At 34.9% G+C, this 17,500-nt stretch overlaps 1 protein-coding gene across 1 annotated transcript in view; it reads right to left on the bottom strand.

Annotated features, from left to right (window-relative positions):
* The window catches only part of LOC111054046, a 27,463-nt gene extending 15,087 nt beyond the window's left edge, over positions 1-12,376 (bottom strand). The window contains exon 1 of the mRNA XM_039438186.1: positions 12,287-12,376. Within this exon, the coding sequence (XP_039294120.1) occupies positions 12,287-12,376 (90 nt within the window). The remainder of the gene's footprint in view (positions 1-12,286) is intronic.
* Between the last annotated feature and the right edge of the window lie 5,124 nt (positions 12,377-17,500).

Raw genomic sequence — 17,500 nt, 5'->3', positions numbered from 1 at the left:
AATTGGAAAGAGGAATAAATTGGTAAAAACGTTTCAAGTTACGTAACTTTCAGAAGTGGCCGTTTTGTCTGAAAAAAGGTTTTATGCTGTCAACCTACTAACCAACATTGCACTCTTGCATAATCTGTTGATTGCATGTTGAGAACCTTGAAATGTTCTGGCTTTGTTCACCTTTTCACACACTAATTATTTGTTCACATGCATCTAGTTCAAATAGAAACATGCATTCAGTGTTCAAATGCATGAGAAATAGATTATGTATTGTGTGGTTGGAGAATAAGGATCAACGCTAATTCGATTGAATTCAATTTCAAGTGAAGTGATCATTCAAATCTCGTTTTAGATTTTAATTTAAAAGTGTTAACCTATTTCGGACTATGTGTAACCTTATCTAAATTTGGGGGAGGAATATCGCAAGGTTACCTTATTTTTTCTCTCCCTATCATTGATTTACTTATTGTATGAATAGATAAAGAATGAGATTATATTCAAGAATGATGTTTTTCTGATACCAGGGAGGATCTAGAAGACCTTCACACTTCTGACATGTGCAACAAACCTAGGCATTCCAAAGCTGTTCTCCTGCACAAAAATAAGCGATATTGATGAAATAACACACTACCTACTCATGAAATACTAATTTTAAACTCTTGTAGTTATTACGGATATATAGGCTCTTTGTGTTTAATATTAGCATGGATTAATTTCATCTGGGTTTATTCTATTTGTTGGTTGTTTATTTGATCGTTTTAGTTCACGAAGTTTATTTTTGATAAAGGGTAGTATATAAGGTTGTGTTTGATAAGTGCCGTTTTCACAGTGCCACTTTAAATCCAATTTCATCTTAAACTGAGTTGAATCTTTATCAACCTAACAAGATCATTTGTTATAATGTGATTCATTTTGAGTTTAAGACAACAGCTGATTGAATTTAGTTTAAGCTTTCACTGTACAAACGGCCCTAAGTTCAACTATAATAATTATAGGGGACCGAGCTTCGCTCTGGAGTACAAGAGCATTAATAATTTGTTACGAAAGAAGAAATTATAATAAAACATTCATAACATTCATACAGAAATGTTCTATCTAATCACAGTAAATTGAGATCAATTCCCAGAGGAATGCAAAAATTTCTCTCACAAAGGCCCAGTTGCACAAAAGCTGGTTGAATTTCAATCCTGATTAACTTCACGTGAACCAAATCAGAAAAGGCTATTTCAAAAAGATGGATCTACTGGAATTAATCAGTATTGAAAATATCCCAGCTTTTTTGCAACCGGCACTAAGTACCTAATTGGATGATTACAAAAGTTCAACAGCTGAGTCATAATTTTGACACAGTCACACACACATGAACTCGCTCACTCACTTCCATCACCAACAGACGACGAAATAATTATTATCAGCTGTTTTCCCAAGGACATGAATCAAATCAGAGAAGACCATTTCAAAAAAATGGATCTACTGGAATTAATCAGGATTGAAATTAACCCGGCTTCTTTGCAACCGGAGCTAAGTACCTGATTGAATGATCACAAAAGTTCAACAGCTGAGTCATAATTTTGACACTTGAACTCTCTCACTCACTTCCATCACTAACAGACGACGGAATAATTAATATCAACTGTTTTCCCAAGGATGAATAATAAGTATCCTTTCAATCTCCTTCTTCATGCAAGTTTTCTCAGGGATGAGACCTAGTGCAATCGAATCTTTATATTATAAACCTAATATGTTCTGAATTTCGTGAGAATCTTTAGAGCCGTTTTCGAGATGCAGTGAAATACAAATTTATAAACATCTAAACATCTAAACATCTTAACATCTAAACATCTAAACATCTAAACATCTAAACATCCAAACATCCAAACATCTGCACATATAAACATATAAACAGAAATTGCTCGTTAATAGTACGGTATAGGATATCGCTGGTTAGTTGGAATTGTCAACCTTGTATTATTCAGTTTTAACCGCGTCAACCTTGCAAACTGTTTTCAATATTCATAAAAAATTACAACCATTCATTCATTCATCTTTTTTGTGCCAAATTCTAAAAAAACTTGCATTTCTCGCTAAATTATTCAATCTGCTCATTTTCTACACAACTGAACAACTTTATCTCATTCATCTGATCTTTTTCTTTCATGAAATTCTTTTAAACTGTCAGTATTGGTTGAATGGGAAGCATTGATGTAATGCATGAGAAGCACTGACAGTCTGTATAGTGAAAATCACTGTAGATTTTTTGTTCTTGTTACCAATGGATTGAGAATAAATTAGATGTGAGTTGAGAGTCCACCATCAATTTATGTATTCAGATCAAAGAATAAAATAATCTCTGAGCTGGATTCGCCATATTATGCTCTGTTGCCATGACCTACTTGATAATTCCAAATAAAGGGTGAACGGTTTATACTGTGTACCGTGGAGCTTGTAGAAAATCAACCGTATAACCATAACTATAATAGTTTTACTATAACACTATGATGTTATAGACTTACTCCAACGTCAAGATATATTGTACAACTATATTCGATGACTAAATCTGTCTTGTTATACTAGTAGTTCTGTGAATAGTAGACCTCACACAGTTTTCTCATCCACAAGTATCTGGTGTCACCTGTTCACCGGCTTGTCCAGACATCTGTGTATGTGTAATGCATGTAACGGATAATCCACTTGTTATACTAGTAGTTCTGTGAATAGTAGACCTCACGCAGTTTTCTCATCCACAAGTATCTGGTGTCACCTGTTCACCGGCTTCTCCAGACATCTGTGTAATGCATGTAATGAATAATCCACTTGTCAGCTGATTGATTATGAATAATTCTATGGTTTGATTAATACTATCTTCAGAGTAGATGATATAGTGACAATCAGAGTATGGAGGAAATTCCATTTCCTTTCACATTATCCTAAACTGCAAAATTTCCAAAAATATTGTATATACTCGTACATCGACGCGCAGTTGAAGTAGTATATTTCGCACCTAGAGCAGAAAATGAGATTTTCCGGCTCGAAATCGGTTTTCAAGTCCGAGGCCGTAGGCCGAGGACTAGAAAAGATTGAGAGCCGGAAAAACATTTTTGCCCGTGTTGCGATCGCTATTTTTCGCCACACACAAAAATGAACAATAAATATATGAGAATAGTTGTTTACTAAGCACTTCTGAAAGCAGAAGTGGAAGGTGATAGCTCTAGCAAATCTGAGGTAATGAAATTGTCAAAGTATTTTTATTTTTTATTCTGATTTGTCTAAATAACCTAAAAGATGATGTTCAATGATGTGGGAGGTTGAGTTTATACTCGTACATCGACGCGCAGTTGAAGTAGTATATTTCGCACCTAGAGCAGAAAATGAGATTTTCCGGCTCGAAATCGGTTTTCAAGTCCGAGGCCGTAGGCCGAGGACTAGAAAAGACTGAGAGCCGGAAAAACTTTTTTGCCCGTGTTGCGATCGCTATTTTTCGCCACACACAAAAATAAACAATAAATATATGAGAATAGTTGTTTACTAAGCACTTCTGAAAGCAGAAGTGGAAGGTGATAGCTCTAGCAAATCTGAGGTAATGAAATTGTCAAAGTATTTTTATTCTGATTTGTCTAAATAACCTAAAAGATGATGTTCAATGATGTGGGAGGTTGAGTTTATACTTTTTTATTCTTTCAAATGACAATAAGATGATATCAGTATAAATGTTTTAATTATTGAATAATGAACACAAATAATGGAAAGTTTTTTGATCAGCTGTTTTTCGATCACCTTTCTTAGTTCCATGTTAGCGGCTGGAAAGGGTTTTCTTTCCGGCCTAGGCCGGAAAGAAACCTGTTCTGACGTCAGACGAGAGTCGTCTTCAAGATCTACAATGTCTTCCAGTAGGGACTGGAAAACAGCTGCTTTCTGTGCAGTGTGGCGAAAAAGGAATATTCTTGCCAAATCTCATACAGTTCCATCAACAGGTTTGGCCGTGAATGCGTTACATACATATAGACAAAAGAAAAATCCGAACTAAACATAGACCTTCGGTCATCAATTGCCACTACGATAGTATACTTTTGTCTTCAAGTTTCATTGTCTATATAATCTCTTGAATTCAGCGCAAGAGGCTTTGAAGAGTTTGTAATCAATTAGCTATAAAGAAAATTCTATCTGGTTTGAATTTCGATTGGAACCTTTCCAGGAATGATTAAAGGCCGTTCGAAATTCAAATGATAATTTTTAATTATCCATTTTATTGAGACTGCTTCAGCGACCACTTGATACTTCTGCTTGAGAATACTAGATTCTCTGTAAACTCGATGATTTTTCATCCAATTGTAGAAATAATTAAGAATATTGTCACTTAGGTTCCAATCAAATAATTGTATAATACCATAGAGAAACATTAGCGTAAGTAGATATCCCATGGTATTTTGAGTTTATGTCGCAACTTTTACTGTTATCTCAAGCCGATAACTGTCACTTATTGTCGATTGCTACTGTTTTGACCGGGTGAGTGTGTATGAACAGCACAATATGAGAGACTAATAGTGTCACACAGCTTCAACGGAAAGAACTACGTGGACTATCGGCTTGAGATAACAGTAAAAGCTACGACATAAACTCCCTATACCATGGGATATCTACTTACACTATTGTTTCTCTATGATAATACTCACAAACGATTTTACTCTCATTGATAAGATCGACACAGCTCTTACTTTCAAAAAAAAATTGAGTTGCTAATCCACGCTATTGTAGTCCACTCGGAAAGTTGGAGGATTGAAGGAGAAGCCTTTCTACTAGACTTATTTGTATATGATGTACTCCACTAAATAGATTCATTTCCAAATGATAAGTTTAAGAATATTTCTTGATTCCCCAAGTCCTAACCGAGTTCATTTTGGGATTGATGATTCCCTACTATTATAGAGAGGAGATATTCATTTTTCATGTAACAGGCACAACGTTGAGATAGCTTTTTGAGGTGCGTACAGACTTTCGCTCTGCTCCGCAACCGAACGTCACTCCAGCAGAGCGATTGATGATCGACCGGGGAGCAAGAGTCGTTCGACCGGGGAACGCGAGAAGATCTAACATCTTCCATAACGTTCATGATGGGTGCGTGGGCGGTGCGACTGTGGTTCGATGGTGGTCCGAGGGCGGTACGAGGGAGGAGCGTGTTCGGTGCTGGTTGGAAGCGCGAATATGTGTACGCAGCTTAACATGCGAGTAGTGGCACGGATTTGCAGAACGTCAGTGGTCGCGCGTGAGCATTTTGCTCACACTCACCCTTATGGCTCCCTAGACTATAAACAGTTGGTTTTGACAATGCTCTTTCATTATTTAATAATTTCAAATCTTTCTCAACGTGTTTTATGTTATTATATACTATTTAATAGTATATAATAACATGGAGGAGATTCCAAAAACACATACTGCAAATTTATTGTTAAAATATTTATCATTTTTATGGGATAGAATAATCTACTCATGATTAGTATGAATATACCTTGTTTATTTGACTTATTTTTCGACATCTAGACAGGATGAAAAGATAATGAACGTTTAAATCAGAAGATGGAATATGAAATAGGAAGATAATACCTATATATTGAAATTAGTCAACGTTCATTCTGTCATCCTCAAACTGTTCAAGATTGTCTTGAAACAAAAAAATGGAATTTGAATTTGAAAATTTGAATTTTTGAAAATTTGTCTAGAGAACAGTCACAGCGAGGATTACATGAGGTACCAACCTTGGAAAACGAAAATTCCCAAAGCTACATACACAATTTACAATTGTGCGGCAATTTGCCGCGGGCGCGACTACTCGCCTGTTAATGAAGACTAAAGTTCCGCAATCAAAGTAAACGCAATTTTATTGAAAAAAAAAACTGTTCCAGTGACCTTCACCTTGGATGAACACTTCCAATGTTCAACTTGAATTTTCGTAAAATTCTGGTCAACTACTCATTATGCGTTATTTCATTCATAACTTTTTTTATTATTTTATCAATCGGACTTATCAGTTCATGATACTCGGAACCGATTGAATTAGCAAACTTCAATTCAAGTTTCATAAGTAGTCTACTTCACACATTCTTACTACTGGAAATTGAATCTCTTTTACAATCATTCCAATGAAATTATGTTAATTGATGAGATTATTTCTCATTGACGTACAATGAATTTCCATGGGCTTAATCTTTGAAGTGAGAATTAGAATAGGAAACACAATACTTAAGCCCCTTACACACAAATCGATTTTTGTTTCGTACGATATTTTGCCATCCTTATGAATTCTATTAGATTAAACGGAGCTTGACAAACATCATCTGTTTGAAATCATCTGTTTAATCTAATATGATTTATAAGGACGGCAAAATATCTTCTTCTGCTTATATCTAGGACTATCTATATAATAAGAGAGAGTAGGGTTGTGTTTGTTCGTGTGTTCGTTTGTTCGTTTGTTCGCATCAAAACATGTCAACTTGTGGATTGCATACCGGAAAAACGGGAATGATTTTGTTCTCCAAATTTTGAACATAGATTCTAAAAATATCAATCTCGTGCACCTGGAAGCTCAAATTTCAATTCTCCTTCTAGATTTTTCAGAATTAATGTTCAAATTCATCTATGCTACCGTAGGCTACATGAAGTTCCATAACCCAAAGTTTGTTTTTTTATGAGCAGGTTTTAATGGTGTTATAAGACTACCATTTACGAACGTCTATGTAGCGCAGCGGTAAAACGCTTGCCTACGGAGCGATAGTTCCACGGTTCGAATCCCCCCTATACTTCCCATTTTTTTTGTTCTCAATTTTTTCCCTCGAAATGTATTATTATCAATTATTTTTTGAAGAAATTTATTTTCATTACTATTGAACTTGGATTTTATCGAATAATTATTTTTAATGTAAAATTTTGCCACCAGTACAAATGAATTGGACATAGTCTTCATGCTGTAGGCCTATAATTGAATTTCATAAGAAAAAACATGAATAGATCACAAAAGAATGAGTAATAATTTATATTATTCAGTTATAATGTACTATCAGAACGAATTCCCAGTGAAACGAGTATTTTAGGCATTTTGTTTGGAATTGGGAAAACAAAAGGCTGCCTGATTCAAATTGAGGAGGATCCTAATCGAACTAAAATTTATTGATGTATTGGAAAAATCAATATGATTCTGTGAGGTTTTCAAGTACTATGTATTCTTCAGTTTTCTTTACTATAATAAAGGAACTGGCTTATACACGTAAGGAATAGGGAATTATGTTTGACGCATCATCACGTCTGAAATAATATACTCAACTGATTAATTTGAAATTTTGCATATAGATTCTTCATTAACCGAGGATGGTTATAGGCCTATTTTCAATTTTAGAATTTTTTATTACGAAGCACGGGTTACCTACTAGTGTTCAATATATCTCTGTATTATTTGCATGGCAGTAGTACAGCATGATAGCCACCTGTTGCAATGAAAATCTCAATTTTGAAAATTTTGGACTATGTGCGTTATTCCTCTAAGCACTTCATTTAATAAGAGAGCAATACCTGTAAGAATATATTTCTTAGGCATTTGCATCATTCAATATAATAGCGAGCACAGTTTCATCTCACAGAACGGGAACTATTCTCATTTAAAACCCGAACAAAACCTGCAAAGAGATAGCTCCACCCATTCTAACAAACCTGAATAGGTTGTATTATGAAAATTATTTCTATCTCTCTCAAAGAAAATTGGTAGTACCATCTGAGGCTACACTGGCAGGGTTAGTGTGGGGTTTACTTTAAACTATCAGCATTTCAAATGAGAAACATTAATGCTTCCCATTTAACAAATACTGGCAGTTAAAAGTGAATCTCACTAGAAGAGAGATTAAGTCGTTAGAACTTGATTCTAACTAAGCATCCGCATTCGGAGGGAACTTAGCGAGAGAACTCTGTAATAAAGTGCTTTGAAGCACGTACTTTGAGGACTAGGAAGTCATTTGTTCACAAGATCTTTCTATAGTTCAAGAATTGCGTCTACTGTTATAAAGATTTTAATCATGGATACTATTTTTCCCGTGATTAAGAGAGACGTACATAGTTATAGTTATAGCATAGAGAAACGATAGCACAAGAGTAGATATCCCATGGTATAGGGCGTTTATGTCGCAACTTTTACTGTTATCCCAAGCCGATAGTTCACGTAGTTCTTTCCTATGCAGCGCTGTGACACTGGTAGTCTCTCAAATTGTGCCGTTCATACACTATCACCCCAACAAAACAGTAAAAATTGACAATAATGGACAGTAATCGGCTTGAGATAACAGTAAAAGTTGCGACATAAATTCCCTATACCATGGGATATCTACTTACGCTATTGTTTCTCTATGGTTATAGACACCTTGATAAAATGAGGATGGGATGTACAGTTGAAAAGTGAGGTTACTAAATGGCCTTGGTACTCTCAAATTGATAAGAATAAGGAGAAACTAGTTCCGATTGTTACACTATTATCAATCTAATATTCCACCATTGATGGCCGGTTTCCGAGCTCGGGATTTAGGTAAGTCATGGTTTTTTTCTCATTTCTATAATTGGAAACGTTTTTACTTTCATTGCCCTATTACCATAGGTAAGGAAAGTATTGCTTTCCAAAAAAATTTAAGGTACCCAAATTTCATGTTTTCTATACGTTTCAATACTTTCCTTGCCCTATTACCATAGGTAAGGGAAGTATTGCTTCCCAAAAAAATTTAAGGTACCCTAATTTAATGTTTCCTATACGTTTCAAGGTCCCCTGAGTCCAAAAACATGATTTTTGGGTATTGGTCTGTATGTGTGTGTGTATGTGTGTGTGTGTGTGTGTGTGTGGTGTGTGTGTGTGTGTGTGTGTGTGTGTTGTGTGTGTGTGTGTGTGTGTGTGTGTGTGGTGTGTGTGGTGTGTGTGTGTGTGTGTGTGTGTGTGTGTGTGTGTGTGGTGTGTGTGTGTGTGTGTGTGTGTGTGTGGTGTGTGTGGTGTGTGTGTGTGTATGAGTGTATGTTGCGTCTGTGTACACGATATCTCATCTCCCAATTAACGGAATGACTTGAAATTTGGAACGTAAGGTCCTTACACTATGAGGATCCGACACGAACAATTTCGATCGAATGCGATTCAAGTTGGCGGCTAAAATGGCGAAAACGTTGTCAAAAAAAGGGGTTTCCGCGATTTTCTCTAAAATGGCTCCAACGATTTTGATCAAATTCATACCCAAAATGGTCATCGATAAGCTCTATCAACTGCCACAAGTCCCATATCTGTGAAAATTTCGGGAGCTCCGCCCCATCAATGCAAAGTTCGATTTTAGATTCCCAATTATCAGGCTTCAGATAAAATTTAAACAATTTGTGTTTGCTCCCTTCAATCTAATAAAATCAATAGGGCGGAAAAATAAACATTTTGTTAATAACTATGGTGTGATCACAGCTTTAATATTCTATAGAATAGTAATAAGAAAAGTTGATGAAAATGGAATATACAATTTATTATAGTATAATACCAATAACAACTTCAGTCACAAAAAATCTACAGATTTAGGTGTGTACCGAACTACCGGAGCTACAATCTGCACTTAACTTTGTTAATATAGTATATAATAATAGTAATAAGAAAAGTTGATGAAAATGGAATATACCATTTATTACAGAAAAATACCAATAACAACTTTAGTCACAAAAATCTACAGATTTAGGTGTGTTCCGAACTACCGGAATCACAATCTGCACTTAACCTTGGTTAACTAACCATGTGTCAAACAAATTTCATAACACACCCAAAATAAACCGACAGATTTTAACATTCCAGACATGTTCTGAAATAATCGAACAATTATTTTTTTTTTTTATCAGAACGAAAACTTTTCAGCCTGCATTGTATGTTAATTTTCGTCTGACCTCATTTGGAAATTCGCATTGTATAAATATTACGTCTTAATAGCTGGTCTTATAATCATTGTTATTTTGTTATTGTAGACTAGGGTGTAGAAGAAAAGGAGAAAGAGTGAGAGAGATGACATAAGGGAGGAGATAGAACGAGAAGAAGGGAGAAGAGAATGTAGAAAATTTGACCATGATTTCTACACGGATGTTTATTGAATTCCAAATATTTTAGGGCTTGATCTTTTTTATGAAATCAATAATACATATATAATACCCTATAATACACGTCCTAACAACAGATTTAACACAGAACTCATCAAGCTAACCATATGCAGGCATCAATTTATATATTATTGTAACTACATTATAAATAAGATTCCAAATGATTTTATAGATAAAAAAATCTCACGTAGTCGACTTAAAAGTATAGAATATTGGATTGAGCGGAATATATTCTTCAAAATAGTTGTATGAAGTATAGTATTGTACCCAACAAGCATTGTTACTAGAAACTGTGAAGGATGGTTTTTCAGTTTCAGATTCTTAAACCAGGTATGTAATTGTCCCACGTCATCTTGAAGGAGTTTAGTTTTATTGTATTTATTTTCTCTTTTTGAAAGATTAACTGTCATGATAGCCTCAAAGACGTCAGAATAATTAATTGAATATCAATTTATCATATAATATGAAGTATTCTTAAGTTTTGTTTTTTCCAAGCTTTTGCAATTTTTGTAAATCACTGTAATACATTCTTTAACATTATAAAATTTGAATTGTATATAAAATACTTGAAGCAGAATAAGTGAACTCACTGCCAACACACAAGGTTTCTTATGTTGGCAGTGCCAAATATTACATTGATAATATTGTTATACTCGAGTTAAAATCAATGTCTATTTTTATTGTATACTCTTGTAATAATTATTGTACAAATATGAATTTGTAATTTTTGGCAATAAATACAATTCAAATTCAATTCTATGTTTAGTCCAGTCAATATAGACATAAAAAGGGGGTGTGCTTGCAATTTATATTGTAGTTCTGATTCTTTGATATATTATTTGGATACATGAGAAAAGTTCAGAACCAATTTTTTCTGGCAAAATTTCCTTGTGTTAGATACAGAATGGCCCAACAACCTTGTATTTTTGGCTCGTTTTCCAGTTTTCGAAAATTTCCGTCAAATTTAGTGATCGGACAGGAAAATTTGCTGTCGCCTTTTTGGGGATATGAAATTTTGAATGGAATGAAATCATTCGTAACTCTCCATCTCAAATGAGTACTGAGTTATGGTTTTTCGAAAATGAATAAAATTTGAAGTAAAAATCAATTTTTCATAAATTTTAGTTTTTGATCTACTATATCTTTCGATGTATCAATATCGGGGACCGAGCTTCGCTCTGGAGTACAAAAGCATAGAAACTTTATTACGAATGAAGAAATTATAATAACATTCATAGTTCATACAGAAATGTTCTTTCTAATCACAGTAAATTGAGATTAATTCCCAGAGGAATGCAAAAATTTCCCTCTCAGAGGCCCGGTTGCACAAAAACAGGTTAAATTTTTATCATGATTAACTTCACGTGAACCAAATCAGAGAAGACCATTTCAAAAAGATGGATCTACTGGAATTAATCATCATTGAAAATAACCCGGCTTTTTTGCAACCAGCTTAGGGTGCGTACACAAAGAAAGCTGGTTGCCGGCGCCGGAAAACCAGCAGCTTGCTCCTCGAGCTTATAAGCGCGGTAAAAGCTTGAAGCCGTACATAAAGAAAGCTGGTAACAAGCGCGACAAGTCAGTTCACTTTGAGCAGTGTCAAAGATGTCTTCGTCTAGTGATGATGTGTTTTTGGCGGAGAGTGTTCATTTAAAATTATTGCAAAGGAGGAAATTCGGTGTTCATGTTATTAATAGACATAGGAAGAAACTTGGTGAATACCATCACTTGTTTCCGCAACTAAAAGGTGACCCACAACGGTTCTACACATACATGAGAATGGAGCTAGCGACTTTCGATTACATATTAAGAAACATTGAAGGACGTTTGATCAAAAAGTGGTCAAACTGGCATAAACAACCAAATAGAACCAGAAGAGCGTCTTGTCATATTTTTGAGGTAAGAGTTATCCATATTCATAAGGTGGATAACTTGTTCACTTTTGATTTCTGAAGTCTTCTAGGGATGTCAATCCCGGGATCGAAATTGGAAATTAAATCATCTGTATCAACCATCTTTAAAACTACTGCACAGTACACACTACGCTAACCAACTGCAGTACAGAGACTGTACTGGAGACTAACTGTACGCACAGTACAGAGACCACTCGCAGACTGAGCCAGTTGCTGGAAACCGGGCTACAAGAATGTTCTCTTCATACTTGTTTGCCGGTTGACGCCGGCAGCTCGCGCTTGTTGCGCTTGTTGAGCCGGCACCGGCGTTTACTGTGTACGGGCACACTTGAAACCATGTTAAGTTCTTCTCAAGCCGGGACGCGCTTACAGCGGCTGGTTTTCCGGCGCCGGCAACCAGCTTTCTTTGTGTACGCACACTAAGTGCTGAGTACCTGATTGCAACAGCTTAGTACCTGATTGAATGATTACAAAAGTTCAACAGCTGAGTCATAATTTTGACACAGTCCCACACACATGAACTCGCTCACTCATGCACTTCCATCACCAACAGATGACGAAATAATATTATTATCAGCTGTTTTTCCAAGGATGAATAATAATTATCCTTTTAATGTCCTTCAGCGAGTTTTCCCAAGGATGAGACCTAGTGCAATCGAATCTTTTATATCATAAACCTACTATGTTCTGAACTTCGTGAGAATCGTTAGAGCCGTTTTCGAGATCCGGTGAAATACAGACATATAAACATCTAATATCTTAACATATAAACAGACTAGCCGTCAGGCTCGCTTCGCTCGCCATATCCGTCTAGCAAGGGGGCTCCGCCCCCTGGACCCCCGACTGGATCGTCCAAGAGTGAGATCAGCAGGCTCGCTTCGCTCGCCTGCATTTTTTCATTTTTATCATATTATAATAGGACAATCCAGTCGGGGGGTCCAGACTAAACGTCTGGCTAAACAGATATGGCGAGCGAAGCGAGCCTGACGGCTAGTAATATAATATTCCCAGGATTGAAGTAGCAGTGCCCAATCAATTTTTCCGCGATAAATTCATTTAAATCTTCAACTTGGTGCCAACCTAACAAAATCAACTCAACTTAATGCCAACCTGACAAAATTTAAAAATTTAGTTGCCAGTTAACAACTGTTTCGAAGAGGTACTCTATCTAGATTATAGTTCTATAGTAACATATGATATGGAAATTTCAATTCTAAATAAGAGATTGGGAGAAGAAGAATATACATGCTAAAAGACGAACTTTAAACCCTTAAAAACAACCCTTAGAGTTGAAATATTGCCAAAAGATTTCTTAGTGCGCCTCTAAAGGGCCAACTGAACATACCTACCAAATTTGAACATTTTTGGTCTGGTAGATTTTTAGTTATGCCAGTGAGTGAGTGAGTGAGTGAGTGAGTGAGTGAGTGCCATTTCGCTTTTATATATATATATAGATGCTGCTTGTTTAATAGTATAGGATTGGTTATTTCAAACGAGAATGAATAATCAATATTACATCAATAAACCTGTATCAGCTACCGTCTATAGAAGTCATTGACAAGACACAGGATCGGCAACGTTGATCTGCTATCTTTCTTCACCACCAACGTGGAGGTCTCTTTAGTGTCCTCGATTTTTCCCATCTGTTGCTTGTCGAATGATACAGTATCACGTTGGATTGTATCATGTTTGCTGCCACCGCTATCTAGCGTCACACTCTACAACTACATTAAGCTTTTCTCTACTCGATTCTCCGTCAGTGCAACTTCGATCACTGATTTTCATCAAATTGGAAGATGAATTTTGAAAATTTTACTATCAAGAAACCTTTTTTGTTGCGTGGAGAGCTCACTGAATGAATTTCAATGCAATTAGTGTAGAATATATCACTGGAACTGACTTTTTAGGTGTTGCCTCTCGCCAGAGTTTTGTGTGGAAACTCACTTCAATTTCTTTGAATATTTTAATACATTATTACTTTTTCACTTAATCAACTGTATAAATTTTTTGGAGAATCATTGTGATTTTGAGTACTTTAACAGTTACTTTCACGATGATTCCATATCCATCTATATCCATACCACTATACCTCAATCAATGTTAAGCTATACGTTTACACTATATAGCTGGAGAGCAATATAGCAGAGCTATATAAAAGCTCTGTCAACTATATGACTCAGTGTCTGCTGGGTTTACTTTACACCAGATATACTGTAATCATTTGTTGTCAGAGTGCTAGTAGGCTACTGCGCATTTTTACTTCCCTTGCCCTATTGCCATAGGTAAGGAAAGTATTGCTTTCCAAAAAAAAATTAAGGTGCCCTAATTTCAAGGTCCCCTGAGTCCAAAAACATGATTTTTGGGTTTTGGTCTGTGTGTGTGCATGTGTGTATGTCTGTGAACACGATAACTCCATTCCTAATTAACCGATTGGCTTGCAATGTTCATGTTTTTCACGGCTTGAAATTTTAAACTTATGGTCCTTATACCATGAGGATCCGACGATAAGAAATTCAATAAGATTCAATCCAAGATGGCGGAAAAAATGGCGGATAATTACTAAATAACCATGTTTTTCACGGTTTTCTCGAAAACGGCTCTAACGATTTTCTTCAAATTTATATCATGGATTCATAAGCCCTATCAACTGACATGAGTCTCATTTCTGGGAAAATTGCGGGAGCTCCGTAATATTCTTGAGAAAAATGGCGGATAATCACTAAAAAAACCATGTTTTTCACGGTTTTCTGAAAAACGGCTTTAACGATTTTCTTCAAATTCATACCATGGATTCATAAGCACTATCAACTGACATGAGTCTCATTTCAGGGGGAAATTGCAGGAGCTCCGTAATATTTTTGAGAAAAATGGCGGATAATAATTTATTAGGCTACTAAAAAAACATGTTTTTCACGGTTTTCTCGAAAACGGCTCTAACGATTATCTTCAAATTTACACTATGAATAGAGCTATTCATAAGCCCTATCAACTGACATGAGTCTCAATTCTGGCAAAAATGCAGGAGCTCCGTAATATTCTTGAGAAAAATGGCGGATAATCACTAAAAAACCATGTTTTCACGGTTTTCTCGAAAACGACTCTAACGATTCTCTTCAAATTTATACCATAAGCCCTATCGACTGACATGAGTCTTATTACTGGGAAAATTGCAGGAGCACCATAATATTCTTGAGAAAAATGGCGGATAATTACTAAAAAAACCATGTTTTTCACCATTTTCTCAAAAAGGACTTGACCGATTTTTTTCAAATTCATACCCTGTATAGTTATTTATCAGCTCTATCAACTGGCATGAGTGTCCTTCTTGTGGGAAACTAATGGGGGGTCCACCCCTTGAGAAATGGACTTTGTAGCCTCCTTCTCGTGCATGAGGTAGGTAGGTAGAGCAGTTCATAAAAAGAACACATAGACGAGATATTTCATCTGTAGAACAGCTGTTTCGACGACTTTTAAAAAATATCATCGAATTTCACAATTTACACAAAGGAAAAAGTACTCTGAAAACAATTATATATACACATATACAGAAGTCTGATCGTAGTTTCAAATATGTTGCCGTCAATCGTCATTATGTTATTCCCCTAAATTATTCTCCTTTAAGAATGGGGCTTACAGTTTCTGACGTTATTTTTTAATGAATAACGATTTGCCTGGCTTGGCTGCAATCGGTAAAGCATGAGTGTAAAAATATACAAATCTGGTTGTGGTTTTCTAGAACACAACTTCGATAAAATCCTTATAGGCTCGCTCAGGAGCTCTTACAATTCATTACTCTTGGACAATTTATAAAAATCTTTCTATTTCCAGAGATTTAATTAACAATGCAATATATTGTTGTGTAAACCAGCTTATTCTATTACTGATAAAATCGGATGGTAACTTTCTTAATAATTCAATACTGATAATTAATAAATAGATATGAGATTTGTCCTGCGTGGTATTGGGGAATAAAATAAATGGTACACCATAAAAAACTTGATACATATATTGTACGATTAAATATTAAAGTCAGATAAATATGGAAATATATAGAGCAGCAAACACACACAATAAATACAAGAATAAATATATCAAAATAAAATATCACAGACTGGTACACTACTTTCTAGCTCTTTAGCACGAAACGTTAGCATGTGCTTTTTTAATTCATTGATAATATGCATTTATTTGTATGCAGCTTAGGTATCGACTTGCTGTTGCTTGTCGATTTAGGAAATCTCACTTTATATCTTCTTTCCAAAAATCATAGAATAATAAATTGATAAATCATAGATTATAAATATATTAATTCTGTAGTTTTCAGTATATTTCTTAATAATAATAATAATAAAATATATATATTATATATATATATATATATATATATATATAATATATATATATATATATATATATATATATATATCTGGGCATAAGGTTCGGCCTCCGATGGAAATAGATAAATCAATTTATCCAGTGAACAAGAGCTACATTATCATTACAATTATTAAAGAGAATCAATGATTGAGTGAGCGTTTGTACTACAAGATTAAAATTTAATATTCCTTTAATTTGTGTACCTTAGATATGTATATTGACTTACTCTTATTTAATAAAATATTTCTTATACCTTCTTAAGACTTGCGCAAGTTTTATATTAATTTTTAATATTTATAACCTTTCCGACGAGCTAGCTTTTATATTTGTTTCACTCGAAGCACTGAGGGCGCCCCAACTTTATATTATATTACAATGATATATCACTCACGTGCTGAATTTTTATAAGCTGTTGGCGACGATCCGAATTTCCTGGTAGTCCTGGATTTTTGGTGGCCGAAGTCGTCTCCTCCAAGGGATTAAATAAATATTTAAATGACTTTCGCTTTAATGCAGCATCACTAAGTCTTATGGAAAATTAATTAATAAATTTAAACTTTAAGTCCTTAAAAAGTACAATGTAATAAAGGGTCTCGTGCTCTACAAATTTTAGTGTCGTTCCATAGTGGTGTCTGGCAGGCAAGTGGGCAGGTTTTACTTTTATTTCTAAAATTTTCATTTCCGACTTACAAATTCACATAAATTTAAATAATTTGCTACTACGCCATTTAAAGGTTCAAATAGTTCATGCCAATCTACTAAACCATTACTTATATCCCAGGTCTGATACCTTATATTTTCTTGGACCATATCCGATACATAAACTGAGTGATAAAAATTTATAAAATCTTATCATTTATAGAAATATTTATAAATACATTTGAATCGGCTCTCTATTGCCGCCCATTGATTACTACAATTTGATTGGTTCATGCAAATTCACTTTTGTATACATGCGCCTAGGAACATCCTACTTCCTGAATACTCTGATTATTTTTATTTGGTGATTTGAATATATTTATTACATATAATAGATTTTTATAGGGTTTATAAGTTGTTTCTCCCTCTACAACAATCAGCCATGT

This window comes from Nilaparvata lugens, chromosome 11 (assembly GCF_014356525.2).
Source record: "Nilaparvata lugens isolate BPH chromosome 11, ASM1435652v1, whole genome shotgun sequence".
Classification (NCBI taxonomy): Eukaryota; Metazoa; Arthropoda; class Insecta; order Hemiptera; family Delphacidae; genus Nilaparvata; species Nilaparvata lugens.
This window is presented reverse-complemented; position numbering and strand designations above follow the sequence as displayed.